The 17,274-nt window shown below is 56.9% G+C and overlaps 5 protein-coding genes and 1 non-coding gene across 6 annotated transcripts; 2 read left to right on the top strand and 4 right to left on the bottom strand.

The window, feature by feature from the left end:
• Positions 1 to 84: 84 nt before the first annotated feature.
• SCHCODRAFT_02728482 (diacylglycerol acyltransferase) lies at positions 85 to 2,716 on the bottom strand (the record flags this gene model as incomplete). The annotated part of the gene is made up of 10 exons (XM_003032883.2): positions 85 to 606; positions 1,141 to 1,231; positions 1,289 to 1,333; positions 1,393 to 1,507; positions 1,563 to 1,602; positions 1,651 to 1,924; positions 2,033 to 2,070; positions 2,172 to 2,227; positions 2,332 to 2,482; positions 2,547 to 2,716. The coding sequence occupies 10 exons, from the start codon at positions 2,714 to 2,716 to the stop codon at positions 540 to 542; spliced, it is 1,047 nt and encodes a 348-aa protein (XP_003032929.1). The 3' UTR covers positions 85 to 539.
• A 302-nt stretch (positions 2,717 to 3,018) lies between these two features.
• On the bottom strand, positions 3,019 to 10,116 carry SCHCODRAFT_02619968 (ARM repeat-containing protein). Its single transcript, XM_050344963.1, has 17 exons — positions 10,026 to 10,116; positions 9,893 to 9,976; positions 9,618 to 9,841; positions 9,523 to 9,571; positions 9,413 to 9,472; positions 8,480 to 9,367; positions 7,360 to 8,424; positions 6,933 to 7,307; positions 5,609 to 6,883; positions 5,327 to 5,558; positions 4,991 to 5,277; positions 4,502 to 4,938; positions 4,347 to 4,450; positions 4,000 to 4,294; positions 3,793 to 3,949; positions 3,511 to 3,739; positions 3,019 to 3,464 (listed from the first exon to the last, which is right to left on the bottom strand). The coding sequence occupies exons 1-17, from the start codon at positions 10,062 to 10,064 to the stop codon at positions 3,196 to 3,198; spliced, it is 6,069 nt and encodes a 2,022-aa protein (XP_050201294.1). The 5' UTR covers positions 10,065 to 10,116; the 3' UTR covers positions 3,019 to 3,195.
• Positions 10,117 to 10,403: 287 nt separating this feature from the next.
• Positions 10,404 to 11,662, top strand: SCHCODRAFT_02686992 (uncharacterized protein; the record flags this gene model as incomplete). Its single annotated transcript, XM_003033449.3, has 2 exons — positions 10,404 to 10,511; positions 11,223 to 11,662. The coding sequence occupies 2 exons, from the start codon at positions 10,404 to 10,406 to the stop codon at positions 11,628 to 11,630; spliced, it is 516 nt and encodes a 171-aa protein (XP_003033495.1). The 3' UTR covers positions 11,631 to 11,662.
• A 934-nt stretch (positions 11,663 to 12,596) lies between these two features.
• Positions 12,597 to 12,680, top strand: SCHCODRAFT_t79. Its single transcript has one exon. It is a non-coding gene; the product is annotated as a tRNA-Pro (tRNA).
• Positions 12,681 to 13,597: 917 nt separating this feature from the next.
• Positions 13,598 to 14,171, bottom strand: SCHCODRAFT_02496611 (uncharacterized protein; the record flags this gene model as incomplete). The annotated part of the gene is made up of 2 exons (XM_003032881.2): positions 13,598 to 13,770; positions 13,826 to 14,171. 2 exons carry the CDS (start codon positions 14,169 to 14,171, stop codon positions 13,598 to 13,600), a joined length of 519 nt encoding a protein of 172 aa, XP_003032927.1.
• A 1,614-nt stretch (positions 14,172 to 15,785) lies between these two features.
• SCHCODRAFT_02495481 (uncharacterized protein) lies at positions 15,786 to 16,726 on the bottom strand (the record flags this gene model as incomplete). Its single annotated transcript, XM_050343021.1, has 3 exons — positions 15,786 to 15,920; positions 15,979 to 16,370; positions 16,417 to 16,726. Coding segments are annotated over 3 exons (837 nt in total), but the record flags the coding sequence as incomplete, so codon positions are not given.
• Between the last annotated feature and the right edge of the window lie 548 nt (positions 16,727 to 17,274).

The raw sequence follows: 17,274 nt of genomic DNA, 5'->3' as shown, positions 1-17,274 counted from the left end.
GGGCTCTGCGGCCACGCCGATTTACGAACACCATCTGATCTAATCCATACCTTCCTGCCTCTAATACCCATCGTCATCATATCCTCCATCACCAACATCGAATCGTGCGCTTTGGATTGTCATCACTAGAGGAGCGGGTCGGTTGTGTGCGTACCTACTTATTAGCTATCGTATGGACTACGGATCGCACATGTCCTCTCTTTCACTGTCCTGTCACCGCTTCCAATACGAAGTACAGTAGCACTTCACCCACGCACGCCCGTGTATATATATTGTTCATTCCTGCACATAATGGCCTCCAGCTTTTATGTATTAGACTTTTCTGTGATATGCAGCGACCTTTGCGGCGTCCGAGACGTCTTCAATACGATACAAAGAGTGAGTTCATTGTGCTAATCAGTTTGGAATATTATATAGCGGCGCGCTCCGTACACTATCGTGCTCCAGCGCCTCGTCGTGCTTACCCGGTGGTGGTCACTGTCCATATTATCCAACAACACGAGAAGGCTGTCTAAGTTCGAGGGTATGCGATAGTTCCCTCAGTCAATAATACTCAACTCCCGCTTGCGCGCCTTGGCGAACTGGTCCTTGTACGTGTCCCATATCCTGAGGGAAGAACCATCAGTAACGCCGATCATCGTCCGCTATAATGAAGATGGGTGAGGGAGGAAGACGTCGGTGGGAGGACAGGAACGCCAAGAGGCGATGAGGGCCCATGGAAGCCGCACAGCTTCGCCAGTATCCCGTATCGTTCGCCGCCTTCTCGTACCCCGCCCGCCGTGTCCCTGAACCACGACAGCGTCTCTCATAAGAGAGTCGCTTCTTTGCGACGACGACGGGCTTGGCCTGCCGTCCTGCCGATGACAGACCGCGGTCTATCCGCGTAAGGAACAAGAAGGGTACGTTGCATGAGTACGAGAGAAGTAGGCGGGCCGCCGACATCGAGCAATGAGGCGGACCGCCACTGCGAAGGACCTAAGGTCCGCCTTCGCGAGGGACCTGGGCGGTCCGCATTGACGGCGCTCATAGCTTGGCAACAAGCGCCCCACACCGGAGCTCTTCGTCGAGCCAGCTCGAAGAAGGACTTGAACACAGAGATAGGGCAGAAGGCAAGAGCAAACTTAGGGTGAACAGACTTACCGCGTCAGCTCGTCAATGTACAACTTCTGTATCCGCATGACCTCCGCGAGGTCGGGTTTGTCGCATTGCTGGACAGGTATTGGGTGGCCGCCTAGTGGAAGTGGCCATAAGAACCGAGCATGACATAGCGAAGAGCGATGAGACTTACAAACGACGACTATTCGTCTGCGGTAGGGTAGGAGCCCGAGGTTATCTGCAGGGAAGCAGGTTTGAGTTTCGGGTGAACGGCCTGGATGAAGTGATAGTGCGCACAATTTAGAAGTCCTCTGCCGTGGAATAGCGGGAGGGTGAATCCGAATACGGACTGGAACTTCTTTTGCATCTTATAAACGGTGGTTCCGCGCTCGTTAGGCATTTGTTGGTATATCTAGTCATGAATTGGTGAGTTGCGTGATGACAGAAGGAGCTCTGTGGCGACCCACATCGTTCTCTCCGAACGAAAAGACGGGGACCAGGTCAGCGCTACACAAACATGAGTTCTTATTAGACCGACAGTGAAAGCTGGCCTACCCATGCTGAATAGCAACCTTGATGAACCCCAGTCGTCTCCTTAGCGTCAAGTCCGCCGTCCCCGGGCGCGCACTCAGACTTTCCGCCGCGCCACCTACAACGATGGTGATAGAGCTTCCAGGGCCCGACTTGAGGATGTTGGAGCAGGATTGCTTGGAGACGCTGCAGATGCCGAGGGCGAGGATGAGGTCGCGGTAAAGGGGAATGCGGAAGTTCGAGGCGAGGGTGAGGAGGTGGGGCGTGATGCCGGGGAAGAGCTTGGAAAATCCGGTTGCTGGAGTGCGCGTCAGTGAGACGTTTGGAAGGAGGAAAGGGAGGGGGGGGGTGAAGAGGGCCGTAGGTAGAGGGGAGCGGACAATGGAATAGACGCGCAGATATGTACCTTCCGTGGCGAATGTAGCAAGAGCTCCCCTGCAATGCCTTCAGACCTGTAACAAGGAGTAGAGGAGGGATTTTACGCACATGCCAATAATTCCTGTAGTACACATGAGCTGCATGATTTGTGGGTACGTCATGATCACGCACCGTGTGGATGGTAGCCAAAGATATACGGCCTGTCTGGCGGAAGGTCTGCGGTCTAAGATGGCTGAGCATGGTGTAGCCTTGACAGACATTCATCACTACCTTCATAGTCCTACACATTCTCATTGAGTAAACTGACATAGAAGAGAAAGGTAACACGCACGAGACAGGGTAGTAGTCCGCAAAGTACCTCCAAAATCTTGACGTCCTTGCCCACTCGCTACTCCTCCCACCGTGGTCAGGACTCTGATCTATCCATCGTATCCACACGTAGTACACTGCCAGTATAGGCCATAGGGGAGGGAAGGAGCTAGCATGGGGAGATGCTAGTTAGCATCGTATACGCCATCGGTCACCGATTCATAACCACTTACCACAAGATGAGAAAGGCCGATACACATAGCGCAATCATGACCGACCACATAGCCACCGCGAGCATCTGCATTCGCCGCTTGGGTGGTATTTGTGCGGGTACGAACCTGGAGGGAACGATGTCATGAGCGGCGCGACACGAGCGACGGGGAACGGGCGCACTCGATGTCATGGAGAGCGGCGACGGGGGTCTTTGTGAATTTAGAGAGGCGGTCCCCGAGAGACGCTGCTGAAAGAGAGCGGGCGCGCTCCTTGGGCGCTGTGGAAGTACTCATCGTGAACGTCAGAGACAACGAGCTCAACTGGCGCGCAAGTGCGGGCCGGGCGCGTCTTTGGAAATTCTGACTTGCGCGTGATTTTCACCAGCTCTTTCTCGACCCGCGTCGACGCCGGGAACGGCGACGATGACGGTGTTTCTTTATTTCCCTCTCGCATGTGCATGTTTATATGGCGAAAGACCGGCATACAGAAAATCCCGTAAACTCACGCGTCTTGAGACTCGTGGAGATTGCACCATCCAATTCAATGCACTAATTTACACCAGATTCAAGGACCCAGTTGGCACTCGGGTTGTGTAGTACAACAGATCAGAACTGAACAAACAAAAGGAAGCAGTGCGGAAAGGTAGCCACACAATCCTTTCCTCCAACCTCAAAACGACCTCAAAGAAATCTGTGGCTTCGCAGACGCCTGCGCTTGCGCCGCCGAGTTACCACCCACAGCCCGGCGCACTGCCTGCTCCAGTAGTTCTCTTGTCTCCGGCTCAAGCTTCGCTGCCGCATCCTTGAACGCGACCTGCGAAGTCGTCGCAAACGCCAGCAGCTGCACAACGCTTTGCGACGTGACCGGGGATGGACTGGACTGCGCGTTGAGGAGCAGGAGTGCTATGGTAGGAAGTAAGACACCAAGGAGGCGTGTTCCTGCGAAGGGTCAGCTGGGTGTGCTGAACTTCAGGGATATACATACTGTGCTCATCGGGTACGGAGGTGAAGAAGGTATTGAAGGCCTTCCAAGTCTCGGCAATGGCAGCGGAGTGCAGGTCAGAGATCGTGCGGTCGTTCACGGCGGGTGCCATCTTCGCGACGAACTCGATGAGGCCGGGCATAAGCAGCTTTGCGCACAGACGCAGCAGCACATTCCCTGAGGCTGCAGCGCCTATCAAGGTCCTGGCACATTGCGCAGCGGTGAGAGATAACTGCGAGATTAGAATGAGTTATCGCATTCACTGAAGGAAGTGACAAGGCTCACTTCGCTCGTCTCCACCAGCTTCTCAGTGAGGAGGAAGCACAAGTGCTCGACGACCGGCTGCCCAATCTTGACTGATGTCGGGACGACGGTCAAGACAAGGACTGCGGCCAAGAAGTTATTCTTGATCTTCTTCGTGACAGCAGGGCCTTCCCGTCCCCTTGAATATGCATCAGTACCCAGTACTGACGCAGTCAAACTTCCACGTACCTCATCTCCTCCACATTGAGCAGACACGCCGAAAGCAGACCGTGGATAGTGCGACTCAGCCTTTCCTGCCCTTCCTGATCCGGCAGAGGGGGGACATCGAGTAGAGTCTTCAACGCAGGCAAGGTCGGCGGGACCAAGTCCATATCCGGGAGTTCGTCCTTGAGCAAGTTGTTATATAGGAGTATCGCAACCGCGCGGACGTCTTCGCGCTGCGTTGTCTTCACCGAGCTTGCTATGCTTGCAAAAGCAGCGAATGCGGCCGTTATCATCCTGATCCTGTCGCCCAACTCGCCAGCTGCGTGGACGTCGTGAGGAGCTAAGCGTATCCTAGACAAATAAAAACCTACGGATGACGGAGCCGCGAGCCGATGCGATGGAGTGTCGTAGGATATGCGAGCAAATCCTCAAGCAATGAGCCTTCGGAGAAGTCAAGGAGAGGATGTCCAGTGAGCTGAAGCCACGGTGAGTCATACAATCAAATGCGGACAGTGATTGGTCGTACCCAGACAACTCTTCCTGCGTATCCGCCAGCGTCTTCACAAGCTCAATCAGGTGCACCAGCATGCTCGCCGGCTCCGTCAGCGCGATACGATAGCAAAGGCTGATGAACTCCTCGAAGATAGGCGGATCCAAGATCGCTTTCCCGGCGTATTCTGGCCGCACCAAGCACTTCAGCGCCTGCAAGCATGCGAGAACGATGGTTCGCCTGTTCGCTGCTGCATTGCTCGTGTCTCCAGATGTGGTCGCTAGAGCTTCGTAGACGAGGCCGAAGACGATGAAGAAGCACATGGTGGGCTCGGAGCGGCTTGTCAGTTTGATGGAGTCGACCTCCGCCGTCTTGGGCTCGGCGCCATCCATGGCAAGCAGAATGTACGGATCGCCGGACTGCATTGCCGTCGCGACGGCTTGCAAAATGATGGCCCATGACTCTGCATAGTACTGCGGCCGGTTATGAGCTCGGTGTAGCGAGAGCAACTACGACGAGACATACCGGCAATAGCACTTCCTTGCCCAAGCCAGAGAACGATGAGTCGAGAGCAACGCTCGAGCTGTCTTGCAAGGCCTCTGAGTCAACCCTGATACTAGCGTAGTCGCGCAGGGAAGCGATCCACAGTGAAGCCAAGGTCGCACGGTAGGGCTTGATGACCTCCTTCAGGTAGACTTGGGACACGCTCGCCACCTCCAGTTGCGCCCATGCGGATACAGTCGCGATACGCAGCATGGCGGATGCATTAGGGCTGAGCTCGCCAGACTCTCCAAGAGAGAGCATTCCAGGGTCTACATGCCAGTCAGTATGAAGCCAACTAGATGAACCAGTATACGTCACCTTTGGACTGCTCCAAGGCTGTCGTGAGCAGCTTGAGTATCCTTCCCATCCTACCAACATCCTTGACGACACCACATCCGACGAAAACAGCGCAAGCTTCGACGGCAGACGCGAGGATCTCTGGTGTCGTGTCCGATGAGAACGCTGGCGTGAGTGCGGCGGTGATCGGTGCTTGGTGCTGCTCGAGCAATAACGCGTCCTCATAAGCAGGGTCTGGTGATGTCGCAAAGATCTGAAGGCGCAGATCAGCAATTGCAGAAATGAGAAGACAGCACAACAAACCTGAATGACGTCCCGAAGCACCGTCAGACCCTCGAGGCGAATGTCCATGACATACGCCGCCGAAGCCGTGAAGGCCATCCTGATCAGATCTGGTACACGAGAGACGAGTAGATTCGACATGTTAAGTCCCCTGTTGCGCGCGAGCACGGCATTCAGGTGCTCTTGCCTCCCGCTCCTCGCAACGACGGTGCAGATGTTATGGAGGCATTGCAATGCGAAGAGTTGCGTTCTCCATCGCGAGGTGTGTTGGCTGGCCGTCGCCGCTTTTGCGTCTGGCGCAGACGACACATTGAGCGACTCTCCTTCGTCGTCCCGAAGGGTCTGCCCGGTTGCTGCATCCGCCGATTGCTGCGTGGCCGTGACTTTCGACATGATCCTCTGGCAGAGGTCGATCCAAGCGCTCGGGTTGAGAATGACCGTTTGCTGCAGCCAACTGCTGATGACATTGCGCACACCTTCCACTGAAGCGTCGTCGTCGAGCATGCCGAAGAGATCCTCGACGAGCTTGTCGCCACCGAGCTTCGACATGGCCAATGCGTCCTTCTGCACTAGTTGGTATAGGGCGTTAATCGACGCAAGCTTGAGCGGGCGTCTGGTCGAAGATAGGTACTGGCGGAATTGTTGCACCAGGACCGGTATGTCGACGTGCTCGGGCGCAAACATCAAGAAGTGCTGAATGCAAGCGATCGCCTCCACGCGAATGCCTTCGTCCTCCTCTTGCTCGAACTCATGCACAAGGTTGAGTACCAAGGTGCGCGTTCGCGTCGACTCTTGAATGTCCGGACCAAGAATGGTGATGATGGCGTCGATGATCTGGCATACGAAGGGATACGCGGGGAACTCGCCGCTGACATTGGCGTTGTTGATCGACCCGCCTTCACGCTCGTGCGACTCCATCATATAGATCTTGAGCAACATACCCAGCGTGCTCGACACGAAGGGCGCATACCCCAGACTTGCCGCATTGATAACTCGTGCGAGCGCGTTCAGTGACCAGTAGTGGACGATCGGATGTGAATCGTTGCTGAGCGACATCAGGACATTAACTGTCGTCTTGAGAAGGGGTCCTGCTGCCAGGCCACCGACGTGGGTGTAGATCGAGCCGAATGCGAGTGCGCAGCCCGCACGTCCGTAAGGATCGCGGTTGTTGACGACCTGATCGACCAGCTGCTTGATCTGGTTGGTGAGGAAGGTGGTGCCGGCCACACTTGCGAGGCGGCCTATAGCTTCACTGCCGCAAGAGCGTAAGACGACATCGTTGTCAATCAAGGCGTCCTGTGGGATGTTCAGTGTCCACAAATAACGACATCTCGGGTCGCAATACCTTGAGGAATGGTGACAGCAACGAGGTGACCTGAGCGCTTCCCCAGACGTCTCTTGTCTGCCTTGTAGAGTTCGCAGTGATTACACGCAATGTCATCACTATCGCCACAGCGCTGTTGATGAAGACGGCTGCCTTCCGGCCGGCATTTTTTTCCAGCTTCGGAGAGCGCGCATACTCCAGCAACTCGGTGACTATGCGCACGGTTGTCGGTAAATCCTGTAGTGGAAGGAGCCTTGAGAAAAGCTCGATGGAGGTATCTACTGCAGATGTGGCCGGTGGCGGAGGCTCGTTCGTCAAGTACGTTGTGTCGGTGGACTTCCCCATGCACAACGTTAGGATATCATGCTCGCAAGCGCCGATGATTGGTCGGTGCAGCTTGAGACACGTTGTGAGCGAGTGTAGAATTCCAGAGTGACGAGATGCATACCAAATCATCAATTGCTACTTCCAATGAGTCTCGGTTGAGATAATCCTTCTTCCCCTGCAGACTCTCCTCATCTGGCGTCCCCGACGCATCGTCCTTCACCTCCTTAAACGTCACACCGTACGCGTACTCGTCCGCGCTCTGCCAGACGCTCGTGAACGTTCCAGACGAGCTGGCAATCGCCGCCTGCACCGAGCTCCCCGCATACCCGTCCGGGCTTGCGAATAGCGACACTGTCGACTGCAGCAACGTGGTCTGCGTCGACTCCGCGATGCTCGAGAAGCCGAGCGCACTGAAGCATTGGTAGACCCGGCGCCGCAGGAGGGCCTCGCGCGCCCGAAGGCCCAGTCCCTTGCCATTGCCGAGTCCGTTATCCTGTTCAGACGGATCCTCGATGTTCTGCCCGACGAACCCATTCGCGAAGTTGAGAGCATTGCTGAGGACACTCGACACGCGGCGCGCGACGTCGAGAGTGACGAGCGCGCCAGCGTTGTGCTGCAGGAAGCAGTAGATCGCACCGAGCGCGCTCTCGCGGACGTGCAGCAGGAACGACCACTCGGCCGCACTGCGCCCCGCGCTGTTCGCCGCATCCTTGCTCGTCGGCTTAGGCAGGGCGTTGCGCCACAGAACAAGCAACTGCGGGAGGTGCGGGCGGACGAAGTTGGGCCCCAGTGCCATGAGAGCGGCTATGAGCGTCCATGCAACCTCCACCTCGACGCCGGCGATTTTGACGTCGTGGTCGCCTGCGCGCTTGAGCAGCTGGATTGCCATGTCGAGGACTTTCGCGCTAACGTCGTAGGAGACATAGAGGGGACGCTCCGGGATCACTGCAATGAGAGCTGAGAGGCCGTATGCGTGGCCAAGCGTGCGCAAGTTAATGTCGGAGGGCGCGGCGGGGGATGTAATGGACGTGAGGTCGCGCTGAAGGAATTCCATGGCGGTCAGGATCATCTTGGGGAGTCGGAGGGGTGTGGTGTAGCAGAAGCACCGAAGCGCCCAAGACGCCGTTACGCGTACTGAGTGACTCGGGTGTGAAAGTAAGGTCATCAGCGGTTCGGCTACTGCATCCTACGAGGCTCTATCGTTAGCATACGTGTCCTTCAAAGCAGGAAATGTTACAAACCTGCACTGGAGGGGGAGCATTCCCTAGCTGCTGCAGCAGAGCCGCGACTGCTCTCAACGCCATGACTAACACTGCGGAGTGCGGCGCTGTTTGGCCTGGCATCATCGCGGGCCACCTTCTCAGGTACGTCCTCGACAACTCCTGTATCGCCCCAATCTGGCCCTGCTCGCTCAACATCCTCGACGCTACCAAGTCCCTCAGCACAATCCCGACCAGCGACCGCACCAACAGCCCCTCATACCGCGACCCCGCTGCCGTCGTATGCCTTTGCGGCGTGATAACATCGCTCACAAAGTGCGCGACAATGGCTGCGTAGTTTGCTTCAACGAATGCGGGACCAAGCTTCTGTAGGAGGGCGACGTAGAAGTCGAAGATGCCGATGCGCGTCTTGCGGGATGTGTTAGGGCGGACGAAGTGGACGGATATGCGGGCGAGCATTTCAGAGGGGGTGAGGAGGGGCTTGGAGATCTCCGCGACCGTAGCAGCGGGAGCGGGGTCGTCGTCCCCGTCATCGTGCTCCGTGTTGTTCTTCTGCTTCTTGTTGCTCGGCTCGGGCGCGGATGTGACCCGCTCTACCTGCGTAGATGCGAGGATATGCGCGACCAGCAATGCATGCGAACGGCGCGTCGGTTGGTCGGCGTGCTCAAGGCTCTTCACACAGAGCGCAATGATGGCTTCAATCTCGTTGAGGGGAGGATTCGAGCCTTCGTTGGAGTAGAGGACGGTGAGCACGGCGGCCGCGGCGCGTTGAGCGGGTAGTGCCTTGTCCGTGAGCGTGTTGCGCATCTGCTTGAAGATGTCTCGTGCAGCTGAGTCGGTTACGGCCCTGCGCGTCGTGTCAACGGTCTTCTGAAGGGCGAGGAGGGCATGGTAGCGGAGGAGGCAGGACTGAAGACGTGTTAGCTGGTTCAAGGAGTTTTAGGTTGAGCATACACTTGACGACTTGGCGATCTTGAGTGTAAGCGTTATGATCTCTGCCACGAAGGACATGAACTAGGAAGGACGTCAGTACACCGAATCACGCTTTCTATCCAACTGCGCACCTGCGATCCGTATACAGCCATGAGGTCCCCCGTTACAGACAGCGCAGCACTGCAGCGCGTCAGTCCACGCTCAAGCATTCGCGCGCCGGACGCACATCTTGATCTCATCCTTCGTTGGCGTCTTGAAGTCGCCTACGATCTTGAGGAAACCTTGCAGTGTGTCAAACAGTGTTCGCGTCTCCACTCTTCTATACAGTGCGATGAAGCACCGCGCAACAACATTGCGCACTGGGCGTCCAGGGAGGGGGAATGGTGCGGGGGCAGCGATGATCTTGACCAGGGTCTTCTCGAGATCGCTCTGACCGGCCTTGAGGTCTTCCTGGCGCCTGCTTCAGCACTTATACGGGTGCATTTACTTCTATATACGCACCATTGCTACCCGACTGATCGCCTTCTCTGTCTCGCAGAGCCATTGGAAGACGTACATCCCGGCTTGCTCTCCAGAGAGCTCGGCCTGCAGCTCAGAGTTGAGAGCGTTTTTCGTAGAACACACAGCTGCATACCTCATCGAGGGGTTCCAGGGTCGCGGACGTCGATGACATTTCGTTGCTAGTCCCTGGTGTCGTCGTGAACGTCGTCGACAACGTCCGGTATTGCGGTCCGGATCCCCGTCGTCGGTTACAATGGATACTTGCCCGTTCACGCCGACCATCACCCACCCGGATCTGTTCAGTCGAGCGGCGCCGAAAACTCCCTCTGCAGCGCCCACGTATCGTAATGGCTTGGCCAAGTCACGGTCCTCAAGGTCTTTGATAAACTCTCAAGGTTACCGGCGTTTTCCCCGATGAAGGGCACTCGCGTCGACCAAACTCGCGGCCGCGCCAACTCTAGCGAAGGGCGCCCAAAGTAACACACCATGCCGCAGGTCTCTCAAGCCCGCGATGCAGCACTACGACTCATCTGCACGGCTCAAGCGGGCGCGCAACGTTCCGTCACAGATATTCACGATCAGCGATTGGATTTTATTCTTCTACGGTGTCTCCTTGAACGTTAGTTGTGCGCCTCAGCGTTGAATTTACTCGATCTGACTTCTCGAAGAATCTTCTTTCGAACGACAACTTCTCTATGCAGACTCTCGCGACATACGCCAACGATCCGATGTCCGATGCCACACGATGCAAAGCAACACACACCGGATACCTACTCCCTCGTGTTTGTATTCCCCCGGATTTACCTGTGTCATGGATTCCTTGCATCTCATTGCAGCAAGGGTTGCTCAGCCAAAGGACCTGCTACCCTCGTCGATTGCTTTTCGCCACTTCTCGGAGCGACTGAGGCAGTCGGAGTATCAGGCTATTGCCTGGCCGCTATCACATCTCTTGCCCAGCGTAGCTGTCGCAGCTGCCGGTGACTTGAACGCGCCCTGCGGACTGAACTCACCCGGCCTTCGCATCCTGCGTACATACGGCATCACCGGTGCCTTCGGAACCTCGCCTTTCTCAGCGTCGACGAGAGGCCGACCGCCGCCGTATCATTGAAATCAGTGCGCCTATACGCGTCTCTGTCTGTGTAGCCGAACGCCGTTGATTTTTGGTCTTTCCTATTGGATGCGTCGTCTCTCCTCGAGTTCTCTGCTGCTATGGACTTCGCGTTGGGATCAGAAATGTCACTGCCGCCGACCGCAGTCCGCGGCGCCCGCTAACAGCAGTATGTTTTATATGCTTAGTCCCATTGATGCTACTTATGCATTCTCCTAGTAGCATCCAACGAATCAACTATATCGTTATATCCTCTTTGCGCTCACCGACACTGAGCGACAACTGCAAAGCCAACTACGACCTCTTCTCAGACAGAAGAAGATTGAACCACGGAGTTCACCCAGTCACCGGAAAACGTTTCGACAGGCGAACTATGTCGTACCCTATTGTGGAGTCACATACTCACCCTGCGTCAACGCCAATGCGCGGCAAACGATCCCCCGCATCGGTAAACGTGCACCCGACGACGAGCTATCGCCATGGCGGCTTGGAGAGCTTGCTCTCGCAGTGGATGTCGGCACGATTGCGCATGTGGAAGCACCGCAACTGTCTGTGAATGACGGCAACAAGGGCGCAGACGACGAAACCCTGTATGGCTCCGGGGCTACTGGCTACCGGCCTATCCTCTAGCTCCGTACTGAACATCGCCTCACCAAGTGCGCTTCGTCGTATGGCATGGACGTGTCTCACTACAGCGTCCGCGTACCGAGTTGACTCAGCAGAATTGCGATTTCCAAAGCCAGACACTCGAATATACCAAGGCTCGCTTCTTCTCTGATGAAGGGTATTTACGTCGACCAACTCGCGCCGCGCCGGCTCTGCCGAAGGGTTCGCAAGTCGGCGATGCAGGGGCGCGACTCCCCTGCCTGGGTCAAGTGGGCGATCAACGTTCCGTCAGACAGCCACGAGCAGCAACTGGGCCTTATTCTACTACAGCGTCTCTTTTTAAGCCACTTGCGTGCTTTAGCGCCAGACCTACGCCCCGCGGCTCGACCGCTCTTCTCAACTAGTTGCGTGACAGACAACATGAACCTTAGTATCCCTTCAACTTTCCGCCAGACTCACAGCCAATTTGAACTTGATGCTGCCTCGATCTACTACAGCGCTTAGACTGTTGACCACATACCTGCCTCCCGAGACGGCCTTTTGCGCCCAATGAATGAGATAACAATATCCGCGTCAGGGAGGCCTCTCAACATGCCACAGCGTAGAACGCGTGCAGATGGACGCAGGTCGTGTCGGACATCGCTCTGGATAGCTATAGCTTATTCTCGCGCGCGGAGCGTTAGGCGCTTGCATGGGCCTGCTGTCTAGAACGAGCTCGCTTGACGTTGCATGCTGTGCACATGCTGCTCACAGCCTGCTGCACGCACGCCGTCAGGCTTCGTCCGACTCACCTGAGCCTGAGTACGAGTCGACTTATCTGAAAGGATCCCGTGGTACTTGTATTCACGGTCCCGTTTCGCAACATACTATCTCAGTCGGTCAATTACCTGCTTCTCTCGACTCTGCATGGGTTGTTTGTTCGAAGTTCATGGCTATGCGAGAGTTGTGCGATGAAAGCTACGTGCACGAAATACAAATGTAATGCGTAACGCCCTCATGGTCTAGTGGTAAGATACCTGCTTTGGGTCTTAAAGTCCTTGCAGGTGATCCTCGGTTCGAACCCGGGTGGGGGCCATTCCTTTTGCTTTTTCGTTGGAAGCTGAAGGTCAGTGACTTGTTTTCACGAAGGCGCAAGCATTTCAAGACGAATGATCGCCGGAAATTTCCAAGTACGGATACGATCAAATTGATGGCCAATAATTGCCTTTTTGGGCGACGGGTTCTTAATGTGAGGCCGGGAGTATTGTAGCGGGTCTCTCACATATGATTTCTTCTTGCACACAGATAAATGTTGCATGCAATGGAGAGCTCGCCAGGGTGCAGGGTGGAGCTAAAGAGGATTCAACTCACAATGATAAAAGCTGTGGAACAGCAGTGATTCCAGTTCGCCCTACCTACCTCAGTAAGGTGCCAACTCTCGCATGCCCCTCAGCAGAATGTAAATGTGCCGTCTTACGCGGTAGAGGTTCCAATGATCATGATACTACAAGGTCTTCAGAGCAACTGACAAGACTGCGTCCGCACCAGTGCGACCACTATCCTCTACCTATCCAGTTGCCACAATTCCTTTCCAGAGCGGATGTTCGCCGATAGACAGGTGGGAACAATAGATGTGGATAACAATACGAAATGCGTGTCGAACTATCGATTGTTGTGTACGTTAGAGTAGAACCACTGTGCGTGACCAGGCAATAAGATTGGGTTCAGTGGGAAGTAAGCAGAGTCGGGCCAGCCACGGAATAATAGAGGTGTGAGTGCTTATGCATAGAGGGAACGGTATGTCTACGACGATGACAAGGGATTCGATTCGGGTGAAAGAAGGAAGGAAACAAGCAAGCAGGAGGGCTATAGGTACAGCAATACGAAAAGCGGAACAACGATTGGTATATTCAGACGGAGGGGATCCAATAGCGACGTAGAAGAGGAACTTTGTACAGAGGGTAGAGGAGTGATGTGTGAGTAGCGACGCGGGCGGAGAGACGTGATCCAGGTCATGTACGATTGGGCATGAACTTCTTGGACGGCGAGAAACTGGACAGTGACATCGAATAGCGCTTCGTGAAACCTTTCAACCGATGCAAGCGAGATGGGCTTTCCGGTGGCGGACGCGAGGCCTTGGGGTCGGAGCTCAGCCACATAGAGGGTATCGTTCGTTTGGGCAGTGCTATGGATGCGACCGTCAGTAGCCATATGTATACCAGCTGAGAAATCATACTCACGCCCCAACGAGTCATCCTGCTCTCCAAGATCGTCCGCTGACTTGCCTTGACGGTGCAAGCCCGACGCGCGCGGCGTCTCTTGTATCTCTTCCATAGAGTGCGCCCCCGTCAAACCATCCCATGACGATCCGAACTCGCTACCGTCGCCGGGAATGAGCGTGATGTCGTCGATGTTCGTCTTGCGCGAGAGGCCACCAATCTTGATGCTCGACTGGCACACGGGTGGCGAGAAAGGCGACGCGCGGGGAGCTATGGGGGACGCGTCTGGTCGTGCTGTCAAAGGAGAGTCGGGATTGAGACGGGTCGTGATGGGCGCAGAGATGTCTAGGCGCGTCAGAGGCGGCATTTCGGGGCGACCAGACAGTCCGTCGGAGGTCGCGAGCCCTCGGCGTGAGACAGACTTGGTCCTCAAGCGCGGCGCGCCCGACGAGAGTGGCGTAAACACAGGCTTGCCGCGCGAGAGCAAACCGTCGCTTGTGCTCGGGCGCGTAGGATCGCGAGGGCGCTTCTTCTTGCCGCGGATCGTATCCCAAGCGCCTCGTATGGACTCGTGCTTGTTACCCGAGTCGAGCCCGAGCCGGTCACCTATCGAGCTGGACGGTCCGGAAGAGCCCTCGGTCGATGGTTGTGGCTGAGTGTGCAGATCAGACGTGCTGGGTAGCCGGCCATTTCCGACGGGGGTGATGGGGCTAGCCTCGTCCCCGCTGAGATTCAAGAACGAGTTCCGCTTGAACGTTATCGGAAGAGGGTTCTGCATCGCTCCCCGGGACTCTTCTAACGGCGGCTCCTCATGCACAGGGTCCTCGCGCTCTAGCACGGCAGCTTCCGACGCCTTTGATGCTGCTGCTGCGGTCTCCAAGGCCTTAGCGGGCGCCATCGCCTGGGACATCACCAGCGACAACCTGGGCGTGGGCCGCCTGGCGGGGTACGCGAGCTGCTCCTTGGGGGACAATTCCTGTTGCGCTGGGCTGGGCATAGGCTCCGGCAGGGGAGGGAGCTCGGCTGCGAGACGCGCTGCTGGTACCGGTGACTTTGGCTTTGGAGGTGGAGGAGTGGTAGACGCCACCGCCGACAGCCCAGGCATAGTCGCTGCTCGCGCAGGCAGGCGCAAGTTGCCCGCCGTCGTCCGCATGCTGCGCTGACGAGCCGCCTTGACAAGCGTCACCCGCCGCGTGCTTCGCGCGCTGCGCGTACTCCTCGCGCTCCTGATACTTGCGCGATCATCTTCCGGCTGAAGGGAGACCATCGACGTGGGCGGCGCGGTATTCGTGCGCGTTGGTGGTACAGCGGTCAGAGGCGTGCCCGGAATGGGTGCTAAAGGTGTCGGCGGCGTCGCGCCGGCCGGCGAAAATGTCGCAGTAGTCGGAGGTGACCGCGACAGCACCGTAGAGCCCACCGACGCCCTGAAGTTCGCCCCAAACGTCGGCGTAGCCATCGGGCCTGAGCGCGGACGCGTGTACTCGACCACGTTCGACCCGGACCCAGTCGTACCAGTAGACATGACCGAGTCGTGCCGCGCAGGAGCAGGCCGCGCGCGCTCGAGCTCCTCTTTCGTCGGTGGCGTGAACAGCGCGTCCGCTTCCGGACTTGTCGGTTGTTTCGGCGATTCTGGGTCCTTGTTTGGACTGAGCTGCGCGGCGGCGAAGGCGCGGAGTGTGAAAATCGAGGGGCGCGGGGAAAGCGTGCCATTGACAGGGACGACCTCCGCACGGTGGATGATAGCCTCGCCGCTGTCTGCGAGCTCGCAGAGGGCCTGGGTGTCGTTGATAGTCGTGGTATCGTCGCCTTGACGTGAAGTGTGATCATCCTCGCTGTCGCTGTCGTCCTCCGGGTCGCTGTTGTCGTTGACAGGAAGACGAATCTGCTGCTCTGGATCGACAGTACCAAAAGCCATTGTGTCGCCGACGCCGAGAATGCTTCCCCCCTCAGACATGATTTCCTCAGCGACACGTTCCGCTTCGTCCTCGATTTGATCAATCTCCTGTGCCATCTTGTGCGCCTGGTTCCATGCCTCATCGACCTCAGCCTCAAGCTGGCTGATACGCTCGCGTGCCGTGCTGAGCTGCGTAGAGCGACGGCCGTAGCTGGTGTTGAGCTGGATACACATGCATCAGTAAAAGTCTGGACAAAAGACGAATTACCGCTCCACAAACCTTCCTCAGCGCGATCGCAAGCGCGCTGCCCCAGTGTTGGTCGAGAAGGCGGTTGATCTGCGCAGTATGGTCGACTGCGCGCACCAGCGCGTCCGTGCAAGCGTCGCACTCTGCCATTACGTCGGAAAGCTGCTTGGCGATGTGGGCCGAATATTCTGCAGCGTCGGCGCCGCCCGAATGCGCGGCGAGGGCCTGCAGAAGCATGGTGCGCCTGTGCACGCCGAACCGGTAGCGGGCTTGTGCGGACGCTCGCGCAGCATCCAGGCGCGCGAGCTCGTTAGGGAGGGTGTGATCGATGCGGCGCACGGGGAGGATGCGAATGTACGACTCGCGTGCCGATGAGCGTATGGCGCGCGAGACGATCTCCTGCAACTCTTCCGAGTCGAGGGTCCCTGAAGCCAGTCAGATTGAGTCCAATGACATTCGACGACCACTCACATAGCGCAGCCTCGAGGGGAAGACCCTTCCACTTGACAGGCTGTGATTCGAAAGACACCGACGGTGGGGGTGTTAACGAGGCCGCTTTTTGGAAAGGCGCTACAGGGGAGGAGGATCCTGTCGTCGGGGTCGAGGAAGGTTGGGGGGAGGGTGTTAGGCCAGAAAGTCCTTCGATGACAATCCCAGAGTCGTCGAACGCGTCCTCTGGGCGGACGTCTGTTGGTATAGCCTGGTGCGCAGGAGGTGGGGGCGTGCTCGACGTGGGGGTGGGCGCGATGTCCGGCCGCGGGCTACCAGAGCGCGTCGACATGCCGTCCGGGTCCTGCACAGACGAGCGAGAAAGAGTGGCTACCCTGGGCGAAAGAGACAAGCTGCGGAGTGCATCTGGGGTACTTGCGGACCGGGAAGATCTGCTCTGCCGCGGGCCCATCGGCGCAAGAGGTGGGCGCACGCGTCTTCTCGCGAGCGACGCGTTGGATGATTCGGCCATGGAGGGAGAGGGGATACGCGCGCGGAAGGACGCGCTTCTGCTCGTCAGCGCCCGACACAAGTCGTAAATTCGGCTTCCAACACTGCTCGTGTCGGCGCCTCCCTCGTGCCTATGTACGTGATTTCATTTACTTCGTACCCAGATCGGCACTCGCGTGGAAAGTTCGGTATTTGCCATGTCGATAACATATGTTTTGAACACGTGTTAGTAACGTAAGAAGGTGTTACGCATTCATGTACGCAGCAGAGAGCTTGAGGGGCCATGGCAAGGTGTTTTGACGTCCCAGAAGACGTATGTGAGCAGCTCTTACAGCGCTTCATGAGAGGCAACAGCAAGATGGCACCGTGTTACTGAGTGAATTTGAACAG

The sequence above is a fragment of the Schizophyllum commune genome (genome assembly GCF_000143185.2).
Source record: "Schizophyllum commune H4-8 unplaced genomic scaffold SCHCOscaffold_4, whole genome shotgun sequence".
NCBI lineage: Eukaryota > Fungi > Basidiomycota > Agaricomycetes > Agaricales > Schizophyllaceae > Schizophyllum > Schizophyllum commune.
Note: the sequence above shows the minus strand (reverse complement) of the source record. Positions and strands in the feature narration are given on the sequence as shown.

Coding starts and splice junctions, on each gene's coding strand:
- SCHCODRAFT_02619968 (XM_050344963.1), bottom strand. CDS start 10,064: ATGTCATCGACGTCCGCGACCCTGGAACCCCTCGATGAG. Junction 7,308..7,359: donor AAGTAGCAATTGATGATTTG/GTATGCATCTCG, acceptor ACGTGTCTCAAG/CTGCACCGACCAATCATCGG. Junction 4,295..4,346: donor GGCTCGCGGCTCCGTCATCC/GTAGGTTTTTAT, acceptor ACGTCCACGCAG/CTGGCGAGTTGGGCGACAGG.